At 56.6% G+C, this 17,026-nt stretch overlaps 1 protein-coding gene across 1 annotated transcript in view; it reads right to left on the bottom strand.

The window, feature by feature from the left end:
* The window catches only part of ADAMTS7 (ADAM metallopeptidase with thrombospondin type 1 motif 7), a 35,687-nt gene that overhangs the window by 15,864 nt on the left and 2,797 nt on the right, over window positions 1–17,026 (bottom strand). Inside the window, exons 4-18 of the mRNA XM_069026097.1 lie at window positions 15,477–15,673; window positions 14,365–14,448; window positions 13,648–13,772; window positions 12,487–12,636; window positions 11,715–11,858; window positions 8,101–8,245; window positions 7,877–7,969; window positions 7,188–7,333; window positions 5,635–5,804; window positions 5,292–5,425; window positions 4,757–4,877; window positions 4,188–4,432; window positions 2,840–2,981; window positions 1,302–1,428; window positions 668–881 (exon numbers count right to left, since the gene is read on the bottom strand). Of these exons, the coding sequence (XP_068882198.1) occupies window positions 668–881; window positions 1,302–1,428; window positions 2,840–2,981; window positions 4,188–4,432; window positions 4,757–4,877; window positions 5,292–5,425; window positions 5,635–5,804; window positions 7,188–7,333; window positions 7,877–7,969; window positions 8,101–8,245; window positions 11,715–11,858; window positions 12,487–12,636; window positions 13,648–13,772; window positions 14,365–14,448; window positions 15,477–15,673 (2,237 nt within the window). The remainder of the gene's footprint in view (window positions 1–667; window positions 882–1,301; window positions 1,429–2,839; window positions 2,982–4,187; window positions 4,433–4,756; window positions 4,878–5,291; window positions 5,426–5,634; window positions 5,805–7,187; window positions 7,334–7,876; window positions 7,970–8,100; window positions 8,246–11,714; window positions 11,859–12,486; window positions 12,637–13,647; window positions 13,773–14,364; window positions 14,449–15,476; window positions 15,674–17,026) is intronic.

Genomic DNA, 17,026 nt, shown 5'->3' with positions numbered 1-17,026 from the left:
TTCCAACTCGCTCTCATCTAGCCTTCAAATTCTTCGTTCACATTTTACTCCATTGTTCCTTAGCAACAAGCTCTGTTCCCAGGCTCTCTCTTTTCTCTCCTGATATTTGTCTTCACTCTGAACACTTTTCGAACGGCTGCTTAAATTAGGAGTTATAATTTTCTGGTTGAAACCCTCAGCCTGTGGTTAAGCTGATTCACAGAAACACAAAAATAAATCAAGGTTACACAGAGTGTCACCATTAATCACCCCATGGAATGGTTTGGGTTGGAAAGGACCTTGAAGATCATCCACTTCTACTCCCTGCCATGGGCAGGGACACCTTCCACTCCACCAGGCTGTTCCAAGCCATGTCTAGTTGAAAACTTAATTTCTGCCCTCCTTGTGCCAAGCCCAGAGCGTGGCCCTCACCCTGTGTGAGGGAGCTGCAAAGCTCAGAGATGGGGCAGAGTTAAAATGCCCAACGCTCCTTCCTCACTCTGAGACCTCTCCAAGCGATGGAATTCCTGTCCATGGGAGCTGCTGAGCCCACACAGACTCATCCATGGATTTTCTGTGAGCAGGAGCACACCCATCGCTCTTGGGCAGGCTGGGGCGTCTGGGGGCACCTGTGCCCAGCTCCCACCACTTTGCAAGACACTGGGACCTCCCCAGCGCTCTCTCTCACCTCGGACCAGTTCCCCACAGCCCACTGGGAGGGACAGGGGACCTCTGGGTGACAGGGTGCGGTGGCATCCGGCTTGGCGAGGTGCTGGCAGTCCGCTGGCTGCAGGGCCCTCTGCTCGTCCAGCCCCACGCTCTGGATGCATAGCACCGTCCTCTTCATCAGCCCTGCCCGGCCGCACGTGGCCGAGCACTTCTGCCACTCACCCACCCACCACCTGCAGAGAGGGAATGGGGAAAGGAGAAAGGGGAAAGGGGAAAGGGGAAAGGGGAAAGGGGAAAGGGGAAAGGGGAAAGGGGAAAGGGGAAAGATCTCAGCCAGAGCAAGTGGCCGCGCAGCAGGATCCATCCTATTGCTTGTCACGTGGGGCCATGGGGAAAGGAGGATCCCAGATGTGTCAGTCCAAGGTCTGGGAGCCCGGACAGAGGGTCAGGGATGGGACAGTCCCCGAGCTGTGCCAGGGGTATGTGCACAGAGAGGAGCATCCTGCCAGGATGGGAGCTCCCGTGAGGCTCAGCCTGCAGGTGGGCAATGCCCTGCAGCAGTCAGGCAATGCCAGGGATGCTGTCATGGACCAACAAGGCCTGGGACCCATCCCCAGCGTGAGGGAGAGGGGAGGAGCAGGGTGGGGTCGCACCTGGCCGGGCAGGGCTCCTCGCTGCAGGTGCGCTGCTGGTCATCGGGGCGGGTGAGCGCGTCGCAGAACCGCTCCTCCACCAGGCCCGCCAGCCTCTCCACGCAGTGCACGACCTGCCGCTGCACCCCTGCGGGCAGGATGGACACTGAGGGCACCCTGGGGGCACCGACAGGACACTGACAGCCCTGAGGGCGCTGACACCACACAGGCACCAGCTCGGCTTTGGAAACCGAACTGAACCACCCAGCACCCTCTGGCAGCAGGTGGCAGGAGGTTCTTGGTGCGCCTTAGCCACCAAAACAGGGGAAATAAAATGAAACCACCACTTGAATCTGCAAGCTGATTTGTGTTGAGGGTGTGATGCCCTCACGGAGCGCCATGGCACCAGTGCAGCTGGGGCAGGATGGCAGCTGGAGGTGCTGCAGCCACAGAGCTGCACCGTCCTGGCACCACTGCCCAGAGTCACACCCAGCCACCAGAAACTGTGTGCACTGGGAGTTCTGGGGGCTGTGGGGAGTCAAGGGGAAGCACCCAGCTCTTTGGGCAGCCCTGCCCCAGCCCAGCCTAGGGACAAATCACTGGCCAAAGCCTCGTGTCCCCAGTCTGCTCACAGGAGTTTTTAAGGGTGACCTCACCACACTGTCTCGCTCCGGCTTCTGTCCCTGTTTCTGTAAGACGTACTTGACCTGTGACATGGAGAGCTGTCACCACGAGCTCAGCTGAGACTGACAGAACCCTGCTGAAGCTGCTGAGCTGGGCTCTGGCTCAAGCACTTGGGAGCTTACGGGGCCCTGGGACTCACCAGAGGCTCAGTGTGAGCTCTCCCAAATCCATGTCTCAGCTCACACCATCACTCAGTGCAGGAAGAGGGGCTCAGCCCTTCTCCAGCTGCCCACCCTCACCTGACTCCTGCCTGATTCACTCCTCTATTTCCCTTCTGTTCTGGAAGCCAAGCACTCAAATCATACGAAGCCCATGTCCTGGCACTCTGCTACCTCGAAAGCACGAGTGTCCTTGAATTCCCCTTTTTTCCAGTGCCAGCTGCTCTCGAGGAAGTACTTGTTGGTCCCAGCCTCCCCTGGCAGAGTTCCAGAAATGTCCCTCTGCACCAGCTGCCCCAAAAGCTGCCCTGGGGACCCTGGGATACCCAGCCAGTGGTGCAGTGGGGCAGGACAGGGGGAAGCAAATGCCCACACATACACAGTGTGGGACCCCAGCGCTCTCTGTAAAACCCTGGATATTCTCCCCCCTGGAGAGGCCCAGCCAGGCAGGAGACCAGCCCTTCCACACTCCCTGATTTCTCTAAAGGTCTTTTGTCTCCATCCCCTGCTGGGTAACAGGACACCGAGCCGGGAGCAAAGTGCTGATAAAGCCCTGGGGTTCATAGTGAGTGCCACTGGGGCACCGGAGCAGTGACCTCAGCAGATGTCGCTTTTTTCTTCCCCTAAGACCTCGTGAAACCCAAGACCCAGGAATTTCTAAGGCTCCCCAGGGATGCTCCACTGCTCAGAGTGGGTGTCCTGTGGGGCCGCACTCACCTGTCCCACAGGTGGCCGTGCAGGTGGTCCAGGAGCCAAAGCGCCAGAGGAACTCGGGCTGCTCAATCTCGTTCTCGCTGTCGGCCGGGCGCTGGATCGTGTACTGGTACCTCACTCCGGGGTTGGTCTCCTGGAACAGCAGCTGGGGGACACAGGGGACAGTCAGGGGGTGGCCAGGCAGGGCAGTGGGGGGTGGCATTGCCCCGGGGGATTCTCAGGAGAGAAGGACCCACCCAGCACGGTCAGAAGAACATGACCCTGTGCCCAGCTCCACACCAGGGCTGGACGTGACTTGGAGTAACCCAGTCTGTGGAAGGTGTCCCTGCCCATGGGTGGAATTTCCTAAATTGTTTCCCACTCCAAACGGGCTCCTGCTGCTGCTGTGGTTGACACAAGTCCTGCTCAAAGCGCCTCCCACACCCGTGCTCGCAAGGGCTGGGAGTTCATCCCTGTTTTTCTTAGCCTAAGCACTCCCTTTGTTGCCAAAGCTTTGTTGTTCTTGGAGCTTTGGCAGGAGCCAGGGCGTCTTTCCAAAACCTCTCCATGAGTATCGAAACATTCTTGTCCAAAGGTATTAATTAGGTTATGAATCCCAGAAAGTGATTTGTGGGTGCCGAGCACGCCAGTGTTCCCCTTAACAGCAGCCCCTGGCAGCAGCAGGCCCAGGATCCCGTTCACATCCCACCCTGAGCTGCTGCTGAAGGAAAGGCAGAAGGAGATTTTGGCTGCTCAGGGTGTCTGAGCTCTGGGCAAGCCCGTGCAAAGCCGGGGATGCTCCGGGAAGTGCATCGGGCTGGGCTGTCACTGCTGGGGCAGGGGGATCCTGGGGGTCCAGGGTATGTGGCTCCATGGTCATCACCACCTCTGCACCACACCTGGCACCACGAGGGATTTCAGCCTGGTGCCAGCTATGCCATCATCTGTGGGATGATTCCCACTGGTTTCTCCAGAGGAAGGCTTGGCCTCAGTCACAAGGATACTGACTCCCAACAGCTTTTGCATGAACTGGCAGCTCCCTCCCTCCTGACTGTCCAGCCCAGCCAGAAGCACTGGGGGTTCTTTCCCTGCTCTTGATAAGATAGGGGAAAGGCCTCAGGAAACGGCTCTCTCTTCTCTCCCTTCTCCTGTGTAAATATTTTGCAGAATGCTGCAAAGGGGATGAGGCTCAGCTGGAAGTGGTGTGGGCTGGAAACATTTCCTGGGCCAGCAGCACGTGCTTGGCTGCTCCAGCGTTGGCTCCCAGAAAAACACACCTCGAGGAGGTGCCGAGCCCATCCCCTGCATGCAGGATGGGGCCGTGAGGGACCACGGCAGCTCAGCCCCACAAGGAAGGCAGGATCCATCGTACCTGGATCCACACAGGCTCCACGGTGGGCCCTGGGGAGGTGAGATTCTCCCAGTTCCCTGTCCTCTTGTAGGTGAAGGTGGTCCCTGCCACCCTGTAGTCCCCGTTCCACTGGATGGTCCAGCCGCCGTTCAGGAAATACTTCTCCGGGTCCTCGCTCCGCAGCGCCAGGAAATTCCCGGCTTCTGCCACTTCTTCAATCTGGATCTCCCGGGCTCCCACAGGGATAATCCCGATGTCAACATAACCTGGGAATAGAACCAGGTGTTGGTCCTGGTGGAGTCAGAGGTGTCTGAGATGATTTTTGTCCTTGAGTGGGTGCCAGTGTCCCCTGGGTGGGTGCTGTGTCCCCCAGGTGCCAGCATTGTGCCAATCCTTACACCTCTGTAAGGCACCAGTGGGCACCAAACCCTACCTTGCCCTGAGCCCACCTGAGTTTTTGGGGCAGTCTTAGCCCCAAAAAATCGACAAGTTGGAATTAAACTCCCCCTCCAAAGGAGGAGCAGCAGCAGCAGCCCAGCTGTGCTGGCCCAGGCACACGGTGTTCTGGGTGCAGCAGGAGGTGCCCTTACCCAGCCCCTCGCTGTCCTCGAAGGTCTTGTGGACGGTGTGGCAGGTGGAGCCATCCCCATGGCAGACCCCACACCGATCCTCCACCGCGTGCGAGTCGATCTCGTAGTCACAGCCCACGTTCTGCAAGAGAGCCCCGTCAGCCCCACACCAGCATCTCCCACATCATTCATAGCACCGACTGCACCGTCTCCAAAGGATTCATAGAATCATGGGATGGTTTGAGTTGGAAGGGACATCAAAGACAATCCAGTTCCAGCCCTCCTGCCATGGGCAGGAGCACCTTCCCCTAGACCAGGCTCCTCCAAGCCCCATCCAGCCTGGCCTGGGTGCTCTGTCTCCTCGAGGCCAGCACAGAGGCTGACACAGCCTGTACCACACACCCCATGGGAATCAGGAACACCTCCCGAATGGGGAATGGCAAAAGGAGTGAGCTCAGCATGGGAGGGAGGGGACGCTGAGCACCCACGGGTGGGTCCTGCCCCCACCCGTGTTTTCCCAGGCCCGGGGTGTCCCTGTCTCCCCCCGAGGCCCCACCTTGCAGATGCCGTTGATGCAGACGTCGCGGCTGGCGTCGCTGTCGTAGCAGGGCGTCCCATCCACCACCGCATCCCGCAGCTTCTCCGCGAAGTACTCGTGCTCGGGCCGGCAGTGCAGCTCGCAGGGGTTAACTGGGGAACAGGCACAGCAGGCACAGACTCAACCCCAGCACCCAGGGCCATCTCCGAAAACACAAATCAACCCTGCAAGCCCAGCCACGGTGTAAAATACAAAATACAGCATGAACAGGCTGCAAGGCAAAGCTGGGACACAAACAGCCAACTCCAGCCGTTTGCGGGACCGAGCATTTCCAGGTTTGAGGTCTCTGCCCTCCACTCACTGTTGTTGGGCACCGGTGTCCACTTGTAGAGCTTCCCTTTGTAGAGCATGGGGTTGAAGTGGCTGCACTGGACCTGGCGGAAGGAGGGCTTATCCAGGGGACAGCGCCTCACGTTGCAGATCCGGAACCGCTTCCGCTCCCCCAGGCAGTACCGGCCCCCGTACTTTGGCCTGTCCATGGCAGGGAAAAACAGGAGTCACAGAAGGGTTTGGAGTGAAAGAGACTTGAGAATCAGAGAATCCCAGAATGGTTTGGGTTGGAAGGGACCTTAAAGCCAATCCTGTTTCACCCCCTGCCATGGGTAGGGACACCTTCCACAGACCAGGTTCCTCCAAGCCCTGTCCAGCCTGGTGCCCATCCTGCAGCTGCTCCGGAGGAGCTGCTCCCCATCCCATCCAGGGTGTCCTCTTGACTCTGCTTCTCTACTGCCCCAGGGAATGGCAAAGCTGACACTGGACTTTTTAAAGCAAGAGAGACTTGAGAAGCATCAACAATTTTTTCTCAGATCCCAGCAGACCCTCACAACACGGCCACCATCTCCCGCCACGCTGCCTTTTCCTTTGGTCACACTACTCTCCATGGCCCATGTCCTAGTGACCTCATGAAAATTCCTTCTCCTGGGCACACTTTGCTGAAGAGAATGAAGCTAATGATTATTTTAGGGCTGTGTTTACATTCCCTGCCCTGAGGGAATGGCTGTGGAAGGGGGGGATGCCCGGCACACATTTTCTCACTTTATCCCAAGCGCAAAGCTAAAGATTTACCTCCAGTGGCCAAAGCAAACAAATGCCTGGGAAATTCCCAGTGTTTGCTCTCCTGCCTGTCCACAGCTGTGTTTGGAACACTCCATAAACTACCATGGCACCTCTGCCACAGAGTTTATGTCAAACACAAATCCAGGTCTTGATGCGGGACCGAGATGACAGAACGCTTCCCTCAAGAGCCCAAGAGCACATGCCAAAGTCATCCGAGGAAGAGGATGGGCACAACATGGGTCTGGGCACATCAGGAGCTCAGTCCTGTGGTTGCCAGAGCTCCCCATGCCATTTAAAAATTACTCCCCTGGAACATCACTACAAAGCCCTTTTCCTCCCCATCCCAGGGTGCTCTGACACCAGGGCAAGCCGGGGGTTTTGGCTGAATCCAGTGCAACAGTGATTTGGTGACCAAGGGGACATCTGGGGAGCAGATGGGTCAGCCCAGAAATCCTGGGATGGAGATGGCAGCTCCTCCAGCAGTGCCTGGACACTTGCAGGCGGGAGCCAGCACTGGCTCATGGAATGCAGCAGGGTGATAAACTGCAGCAGGATTTTTCAAAACAACTCTGAATCAGGCTCTAAGAATGCCTGGTTTGCTGTTCTGTCACTAAAGGACACTGCATATGTTTTACATCTCCGAGTGTGGAGTCTCTGCCCTTTGTTCGAGTCACACTGCAACACTCCCAGGGCAGGGGATGGAGTAAGGTCCCTTCCAACCCGAACCATCCCAGGGTTCTGTGACTCCTGACTGGTGTCCTGGGGGTGTGGGCAGCCCCAGGGTGAGGGCTGGCTTACGTGGGGTGGCTGCAGTGCCTCTCAGCACTCTGCACTCCTGCACCACAGCTGCGGGAACAGGAGGCCCAGGAGCTCCAGGAGCTCCAGCCGCCATCGATGGCCTCGGGCCGGTATCCCACGGGAACACACTCGCCATTGAAGCACCACTGCGGGGGGACAGGCAGCAAGAGGAGAACACAAGGTTAAGGATGGGGAGCACTGAGGTGCAGCACACAGATTGTCCTGTGGAAATCCATGCTTCGCTTGCATGGAGGTGCCTGGGGTCAGCTGGGCTTTGCCAGAGCCTGGAGCTCCTCAAGCAATGGGAAACTCATAGATATTGGGCTGTTTGAGGATCTGAGGGAGGCAACAAACCCAAACCTCCATGGAGACCCCTCAGCAAGGGGATTCACAGCTCAGTGTCAGCCCAGAGGGAAGAGCCAGAGGGGCTCAGAGGCGCCTCCCCAGCAGTGGGGAAGGTCCCAGGGATGACCATCCACCATGGCAGCAGATGGAGAGCTTTGTGCTCTCCCACCATGGTCATTAACAGTGGGTTTCACCTTCCCAACTGATTCAAGCAATCCCAAGTGAGTCACTTTCCCCAGGACTTTTAAGCTTCCCTGAGGACAGTCCCTGCTGGGAGCAGTGGGTGTTTGGGCAGAGCAAGGATGAGCCCATCCCTGCACTGGACCCTGCACAGCTCCTGTTACCTTGCTCTCCCCACACGCTGTGCCGTCCACAGCCGCGTCCAGCTTGGAATGACACGTGTTCCCCACCGTGCACCACAGCGTGTTGCAGACGCTCTGTGGGAAGCAGACGGACACGGTTCCTGCCGTGGATCCCGGCACAGATCCAACCCTCCAGCAGGGAGAGCACAGCAAATCCCCAGCCCAGAGCCCCTCAGAGCCCATTGCCCACCAGGGACCCCACTCACGTCCATGTCGTCGCAGAAGGTGGAGTAGGGGCCGTACTGCAGCCGGCACTGGTGGCCCACATCATACAGGACACCCGGGGGCACCAGGGGGAAGTCCAGCACCTCCCGGGCTGGGGGGTCATCCAGGCACAGCCCCCAGCCCCGGCTGGAAGAGACAGGTCACAGCAGTGTCACCCCAGGCATCCAACACCTCTGGCAGATGCCAGGGGGAACAGCAGCTGATGAATGTCCCATGATGAGAGCAATCAGCATTTCCCACTGACACGACCCTGGCTCTGCCATCCCTGGAGCTGTTCTGGTGTGGATGGGCACCTCTGGGTATCTTTTAGGGTGGGAGCCCCCCAGAGGGATGCCCCCATGTCCCCCAGGGATAGCAGGACATGGGGAAGGCAAAGGGACAAAGACAGAAGGGGCAACAACCATAAACGTCTCGGTGGAGCCACAACCTCCAGAAATGTCCCTGCAGACCCTGCTAACAGGAATAAAGGAGATTATCAGCAGCCAAATGTGCTCATCCCCATACTGCCACCCAAGGAGTGCTCAAACCAGCCTGGACAGGATTTCTTTGGAGCAGAGGTGGGAGTGGAGCGGCTGAGGCAGGCGGTGCATCCCGCTGCTCCAACTGCTTTTGCTCAAATACTTCCCAAACACACATGGAATTGTCACCAGTGTTGATTTAAACAAACTTCTTTCCAGCAAGGCCAAGCCTCTGGCAAGGCTGTCGTGCTAGATCAGATTACTCGGGTTTGTTGTGATTGGGAACAGCTCTGAATTAACTTGAAATGAAATTCCTTTTTAACCCAAACCAGCAGCACGGAACCAAGGGCTGGAAGCAGGAGAACTCCTGCTTTGGGGTGCTGGCAGTGCCCTGGGTGGTGCCCAGCAGAACCAGCACCCCCTCCTCCCTTTCCCAACCCACCCACCGAGTTCCACACTGGACACCTGCAAACAGCTCCCTTGGCTGGAGACAGCCCCTTAAACTCCCATGTATATCCTTACTGCAATATACTTATATTTCCCTAGGGGAAAAAGCAGGAAATGGGTTGCTCTCAGCAGCCCAGGGGCTTGAAAGTCTCCATTTCCAAACTCCCAACAGCAGGAGCATCCTGCTGCTCCCAGCCCAGTGGGAAGAGAAGGATCGCTGTGGGTGATGTGGGGCTGAGCTGGGATGGATGGAGCACAGACTGGGCAGCTGGGCAGGGTCCTGGTGCAGCCTGTGTCAGGCACACAGTGGGGTCACTGCATGGCACCTCTGCACGTATTTCCATAGAGTAACAGAATCCTGGAATGGCTTGGGTTGCAAGGAGCTTTAAAGCTCATCCCATTCTTTACACTTGGAGAGTTTTCTCTAAAAATGGAAGGAGGTATCCTTACTGGAAAAAGTCCAGGCTCCAGCACTTCATCCTGGATGAGCCCCAGGTGTGACACTCGTGCTGCTCTGGACCCTTCTCCCTCTGCCTGTTTGCATCCCAGCACAGGGGCCCCACAGGTCCCCCACAAACTTCCCCAAGCCTCCTGTTCCTCTGACCTGTTTGGGGCACTCCCTGCACTGCCCAGCTTATGAAGGGGTCTCTGTCCCGTTTGGGAGTGACTGGGATCTGCCTCAGCCTTCCAGCTTTTCCAGAATCTATTTCTTTGTTAAATGTTTTACAGTCATTCTCCCGGTCTGTTCAATTGGCCAAAATACATCTCCAAGCAGGGAAAAATTGGCCTGAGTTTCCCTCTGGCTTTCAGGGATCTGCAGTAAATCCCAGTCCACAGGGAAAGACGCAGGGGCCTGCACTGCTCTGCCTGTTCCAGCCTGTTCCTTAACGAGCTGGAGGATGGAGTGGATGGAACAATGATTAAATCCCCATCTGTGAGCAGGCTGAGAGGATCTGCAGATACATTTGAGAGCAGGATTAAAATTCCAAGAGCTCCCAGAGAACTGGAGGAAGGGTCCAAAAAAGCCAGGACAGAATTCAGCAAAAACAAAGGCAAGGCTTGGAGCTTGGAAGAATCAGCTGCACAACATGGAGCTGGTGGAGCGGGCAGAGCAGTGGCATGGGCAGGGAAAGGGCAGCAGGCCCCAGGCCCTGGGAAGAGGAGGGTGATGGAAGAAGAGCTTTAGCACTGGAAAGAGGCTGAAAATCTGGTTGTCTGATGTACAGCAAAGACTGAAGGGTCCCCCCACCGCAGGAGCATCACCAGCCACCGTGAGCCAGCATCCTACACTGCTCTGAGCAAGGGGACACCTTCCCTGGGGACACTGCTGCCACAGCATGGACGGGACCTCTCCCGGTGCCCCCACACGTCCAGGCAGACCCTGACCCTGCAACCCCAGCTGCAGCCAGTGCTGACCCACAGGGCTGGGGCCGTGCTGCTGCCGGGAATCACTTTCAGATGCTCAAACATTCGGCAGTGCTTGTAAAATAATAATAATCTTGTGTAAAATAATAATCATCATCATCTGAGAGTGCGGTTTTTCCAAACGTGAGGTCTGTTCCAAGCACATCCAGCAACCCCAGGTCAGCAGGGTCCCATTTTCTGGCTCCCTCCTTCCCATTCTCCTGCCAACATCTCATTATAACACACTTATGTCTGTGCTGGCCCCGGCCTCCCCCTGGCCCGGGGGTGTCACAGCCGGTGACAGACGCCTGCCGGGCCCTGCGCCGCTCCCAAGGAAGAGCTGCTCCTTCTGGGGGAGCAAAGAGAGCAAAACCCCACCAGAGGAGCTTCCAGCTGCTCTGTCTCCCCCATCACAGCTCACAGCAGCTCAGGGTCATCACAAGCAGGAAATTCTTCATCCCAAAGTGAAGGTTAAAAGCAGAGGGCCAGGGGTGCTGCGGATGCGGGAAAGCTCCATTCCTCTGAATGCCATAAATCAGCAGTAATTCCCCCTGCACGGGGCCAAGCCCACATGTCCCAGGCTGGGATTTGGGAGCGGGAGCCTAGCCCTGGCAGCCTCCAGGCCACGGAATGCCGGCTCCTGGCCCAGCTCTCCCCTTGCTGCTCCTCACTGTTTTCAAACCTTCCCGTAGCAAGGGAGGAAAATGTTCCTCCAGTGCAAGCCACTGGCTGACAAACCAAACTCCAGGCTGTGCTCCTCGGAACTTCCTAACAACAGGCTGAAAAATCAGCCACGGGTGCTAAAAATAAACAAAGGCAGGGAAGAATTTGGCTGGGTCTGGTTTGCCCATGTCAGGCAGAGAGAGAATCGAAGAGATTCTGCAGAACCTGCAGAGAGCATCAGGGAAAACACTCCGGTTTTATCCGTGCAACCACAGCCCTTGTGCCTGCCCCAAACACTCCTGACCCCTCTTCACAGCACAGAGTGAGGCAACCCAGGGAGGATTCACGGAATCACGGAATGGTTTGGTGGGAAGGGATCTTAAAGCCCATCTCATCCCACCCCTTTCCATGGGCAGGGACACTTTTCACTATCCCAGGCTGCTCCAAGCCCCAACCAACCTGGCCTTGGACACTCCCAGGGATCCAGGGGCAGCCACAGCTGCTCTGGGCAAGAGATCCCCAACACTCTTAGAGAGACGATCTCAGAGTTAAGAGCATCCCCCCGTGCCCTGGCCCCGACCCCCCAGGCCCTGCAGCAAGGAAGAAGAGGAGGAAGCACTCACTCGAGGAAGCGTGTGATGTACTCGCGGCTGCAGCGGGACCAGGTGAGTGGGGACGTGTCATACAGGAGCTGTGGAGACATGATGAAAGGTCTTTTCCCAACTGGCTCACAGTCATTGCTGCTTCCATCATGCTGAATCCCAAAACTGTGTAAGAGCACAGCCCACGGAGGGGAGGTGAGCCACAAGCACCACAGCCACCACAACCACCGCTCCCGGCACAGCGCGACACCGGGCACGGCCCCGGCCCCGCTCCCGGCACAGGAGCAGGGATCTGCCCTGGGGGACGTGCTACTGACAGCCCTGAACTTTGTCCCGTGCTTTTATCCCAGCTTTCCCACTGAAAACTCAGGAATACTCAACAAGATCATAGTGGTGGGTGTTTTCCCACACACAGATGTCTGTCTATTGGGAACTGCAATGTTCAAGTGACCTTGTCAAAATTCAGCTGAAACTGGGGCAAGCAAAATTCTCTCGCTGATACTACAGACAGATCCTACTTTAAAATTTCTCAATGGGCAACCGCTGCTCCAAAACCTTCCCAAACCACCACAGGACAATACACCACAAGTGCAATTTCTCCAGGCTGCCTTGGATTACATGGCTCTCATTAAACCAGCGACAACCCAAAACTTAACTCTGGAATGAAGTCCCCAAGGAGCAAGGCAGGGTTTGCACCAGTGAGGAACCACTTGGGAACCGTCTCCCAACTTCCCCCTGTGCTTTCTCCAGCCCCACAGCGCATGCACAGGAAGAGAAGGAGGAAGAGGGTTACCTGTGTCCGAGCTCGTGGGCCACGGTGAAGGCGAGGGGCAGCCCCGTGTCCTCGTTGATGTTGCAGCTCCGGTGGGGTTGGCACATCCCGGCCACGTGGGACAGCCCCAGGGTCTCACAGGGCCTGTTCATGGCAGCACAGATGTCCTTCCTTGGCCGAGGGGACGAGGACACGCAGACAGACAGACAGACACAGAGCAGAGAGGGCGTTGGAAGGCGGCAGGACCCGGCACACAGACAGCGGCCAAACAGGAGTGAGAATGGAGACATCCAACATCCTTCCACAGGGAAAATGTTTATGACCTTTCCTTTCCCCTTTCCTCTCCCACTATCCCCAGCTCATTATTAAGCCTGATTAATGGGAGCTGCTGGCCAGTCTGGCTACGTTTATTCCTTTGTATAAATAAAGCTGATGCTGGGGATAATCAAGCTCTGGGGAAACACATCCCAGAGGTGCTGTGGTTTTCCAGGGCAGCTCCAGCCACCCAGGATGAACAGTTCCATCGAAGTACAAGGCCTGAAGTGCCTCATTTCTGCTACAAAGCAACTTCCCAGAGAAGATAAAGCTGCTCTGGGTTGTGAATCATCACCCAAACCACCACAACAGCCAACTCACGGCAGCCTGAAAGCCTCAAACCAGGCTTTGACTGCAAGGTACACAAACTTGGCCAGAGGCAGGAATTCCTGCCAGCTCCGTGGGAGGTCAGGGGCTTCCCAGAGGCTCCTCTGCCAAGCCCAGCCTCTGAGGGAAAAAGGAGAATCAATCCCTGTGTACAACTCCTGGGAGGATCCAGCCATTCTGGGGCTTGGCAACAGGGCCACGGTGAAAACCTGCTTTGGAAACCTCAACTGGGAGCTGTGTCCAGTGATTTGAGACCAGTTCATAGAACCACAGACTCATGGAATGGTTTGGGTTGGAAGAAATCCTAAAGATCACCTAATTCCAACCCCCCTACACCTTCCACGGCAGTTCCAGCCATCAGGACCCAAATATCTCCAGATTTCACATTACAGATCTTACGTGCATGTGTCCAGGCAGGGAGAGTGAGATTTCAACAGCTGCCACGGAGATGTTCCCCTGCCTGCCCCCACCTGCAGCCAGGTGTGTTTTTAGCTGCCAGAGCAGCTCCTACAGCACTAAACCAGCACGTGGGCTCCTCACCTGGTGAGCAGGACGGCGACGTCGTGGTGCAGGGGATGGGAGTCTCCCTTCACGTTGATGCTCTTCTGCCACTTGCAGAAGCTTTTCAAGGTGTTGTCTGCGTGGTGGGAGATCTTCAGGTCCTCCTGCCAACATAAAGGGAAATCTGCCGGAGCTGTTTGGATTTTGGGATGGGGAGGGGAGAGGTCTGATTCCAGATACATGAGAGGGAAATTGGGAGTGACTGCCACCCAGATGGAATAGCTCCATGTTTATAGCTTGTAGGCTGGGTGGGAAGACAGCCCTTTTCCTGCTTTCTTTTCATCTGTGATTCAACCAAAACATTAAATCATCCAGTAACAGGGGTTAAGAACCACTGCATGAAAACACCCTGTGCTGGCTGAGGGTGAAGGACACAGCTGTGGAGCCCCTGAGCAGCCTCAGGCCCCCCAGAGCCACCACAGCAGCTGGGACATGACCATGCAGTGACCCAGAGCCCTCTGCCACCTCACTGACACGGTGTTATCATAAACCACCCCAGAAACCAGACTCTGCAGCTCCTCTGCCCACACCACCCCTGGCTCTACCAGCCAAGGAGGCAAACGTGGTCACCTAGATTTCTCTCCCACACACTCGGCCAGGCCACGAGGACAGCCCAGGAGGGAGCCTGGTTTTCCAGACCAGCTCCCAGCCCATCCCAGCCTGGCTGCCAGGGCTCAGTCCCCATTGTGCCCTCACCTCCTCGCGCTCCAGCAGGATGAGCCGCACTATGGCGATGTTGATGGGGTTCCCGATGCTGGCATGGTGGAACAGCCCCGCCACCTGCAGTGGGACAGCCATGGGAACAGAGCTGGAGCACAGAGCAGCCTGGGACACTGCTGCTGGCACCTCCAGCTGCAGGAACAGCAGCTCCAGGGGAAGCTGCTGCAGGCTGTTGACAACATCTCGGGAATTCCCCACGTGGGAGACAAGAACAGACACGGGCCTAGAGTGAGGCCTGCCATGAAATCCATTTACACTCGATACGATCTGTGTAGACACTGGAACTCAGTCAGAAACGCCTGGGGAACCCCTCTGCTCTCACTCCTAATGGATGTGTTTAGCATCTCAAAGGAATTCAGTGCTCTCTGGGTGCCTTCACCACCCCCCAGAAACCCAGGGATGTTACCTGAGGTCCTCTGCCCAATCTCACCCTTTCCTGGCATCAACCAAAGCTCTCCTCTGGAATGCAGAGGTGCAACCTCAGCGGCAGCAGAGGGACAGACTGAGCCACCTCCCCCAGACTTATCTGCTTGTTTTATGGTGCCAGCAAAGCCCCCCCAGATTCCCAGTGGAGACCACCACAACCTGGCTGTCCTTCCCTCAGCTGTCCTCTCTGGCACCTCCCTGGGAGGCCATGTCCTCCATCCCCAGGAGGGAAGGACAAGGGAACAGCCCTCAAGCCTCAGAGGAAGGTGAAATGGCCTTGGCTGAGCTGTTCCTGCCTGCAGGGAGGTTTTGGCATCAGGTTTGCTGCCACCTGCCCATCCCCCGCGGGGCTGGGGCACTGGGCACGGCAGCAATGGCGAGGGCAGGGTGGGAACAACCTGCTGGTGGGGTTTTGCCAAGGTTCCACCAGGGATCACTCCTGGCAAGCCCTGGGGTCTTTGATGCAGGGAGACTGTGGCTGTCCCATCCCTTGAACGGGATGGGGCAGGGGATGGACGGGACTTGGAGCCACCTGGTCTGTGGGAGGTGACGCTGCCCGTGTCAGGGCTGCACCTGGATGAGCTTTGAGTCTCTCCCCACCCAAAGCATTCCACAGTTCCCGTGGCTCCCTGTGTCCCAGCCCTGCAGGGCCCAGCACTCACCATGTTCATGACGGTCAGCACGTACTTCTCGATGTTGTCACTGCCGTGGAACTCCACCATCTTGGTGTCTGCCACCACCAGCGTCTCCACCCACTTCTCCCTGCTGATGGAGCGCTGCTTGATCCTTCTCCTCCTGTGCTGCTTCTGCTCCCACCTTTCCCTGCGCCTCTCAGACCTCTCCAGGCTTTCCTGAGATTCTGAGGGATTTAAGGGGAAAAAAGGACTTTTTTCCTTGATAAAATGCTTGCAACTTTGATAAAATATCTTTTTTTTTTAATTCACAGGAATCACCTTTGATGTGGAGAAGGCTCCACACTTAGACCCATAACTCAATAACTCGTGTGCATTTTGCTGTGCTCTGTTCCAAAGGACTCTGAGCTCAGTCTGCTGCACATGAGCATGAGACAAAAAAAATAACCAAAGCATTCAAAGTAATTTCTTTGACCAGAAGAGGCTTTGCAGCATTACACAAGGAACGAAGAACTCTCCCAGAGCAGTATTAGCATTTGTACTGGCACAGGAATTTATAGACAACCCTGCAGAGATGCTTGAGAAACAATCTGAGAAAAACCCTGGTGGCTCAACATTTTGCATCATCCCAAATGCGTATTTTCAGGAAGGGACAGTTCCCATCACAATAAACTCTGTGCCCCCAAAGCTGGACTGGTGACTGGAGCCAAATCCCACAAGCGCCAGAGTCCTGGGCAAGCCGAGACACTGCAGGCCAGCCCAGAGACTCCCTCAGGCACACAGAGACCGGACTGCGCCTTCCCAAGGGGAAACAATGGGAATGTTCACTGGGCTGAGCGGAGTCCGGAGGCGGAGGAGAGCTCGGCCACTCCTCACGCACACCAGCAACTGGGAATTCTCCAGCGGGGACTTTTCCTGTGACGCGGCTCCAAGAGCAAGGTCAGGGTCAGCCCCAAGCTGGGTGAAGGCTTTACAAACCTCATCCCACACAGTGGGAATCGCTTTCATGGCTGGTTTCGGAGGGCTCAGCCTCACTTCCCTAACAATGGACTCCTACATTTTCTGGGCTGTACTGAACATTAGCTGTGAAAGGACGTTTTATCCCCTAGCCTGAAAAATCCCAACTATCTGGACCACTTGATGAATTGCTAATACCACTGTGACAGTTTAATTGCAGCAGCTTCCTTGGAGCTCGTTCCCATTGTGTCCTTGGCTGCTGAGCTCCCAGCCGGGATGTGAGGCTGCTGCAGAGCAGGGGGTTCCCCTGGGGTCCTGGGGGGCTCCTGTGGCATTTCCCTCTGGGATGATCCCTGTCCAACACTCGCCCAGCTGTGCACACAGGCGGCCCCATGTATTGACAGGAGCGAAACAACACCAGCAGCATCTGCCTGTTGTGGGGCAAAGCAAACCAGCAGCACAGCAGAGCTCAGCGAGAGGATGGCAGTCACTAAAATCCTACAGACTTTGGGATTTCTTTGGGATTCCTCTCCAGTGCATGCACAGCACATCCACCCCACTAGCTCTGATTACAGAGGAGATCCACATGAGTTACACACAGGCCATGGTATACCCAGAGAAAA

Source organism: Aphelocoma coerulescens, chromosome 10, assembly GCF_041296385.1.
Source record: "Aphelocoma coerulescens isolate FSJ_1873_10779 chromosome 10, UR_Acoe_1.0, whole genome shotgun sequence".
Taxonomy (NCBI): domain Eukaryota; kingdom Metazoa; phylum Chordata; class Aves; order Passeriformes; family Corvidae; genus Aphelocoma; species Aphelocoma coerulescens.
Note: the sequence above shows the minus strand (reverse complement) of the source record. Positions and strands in the feature narration are given on the sequence as shown.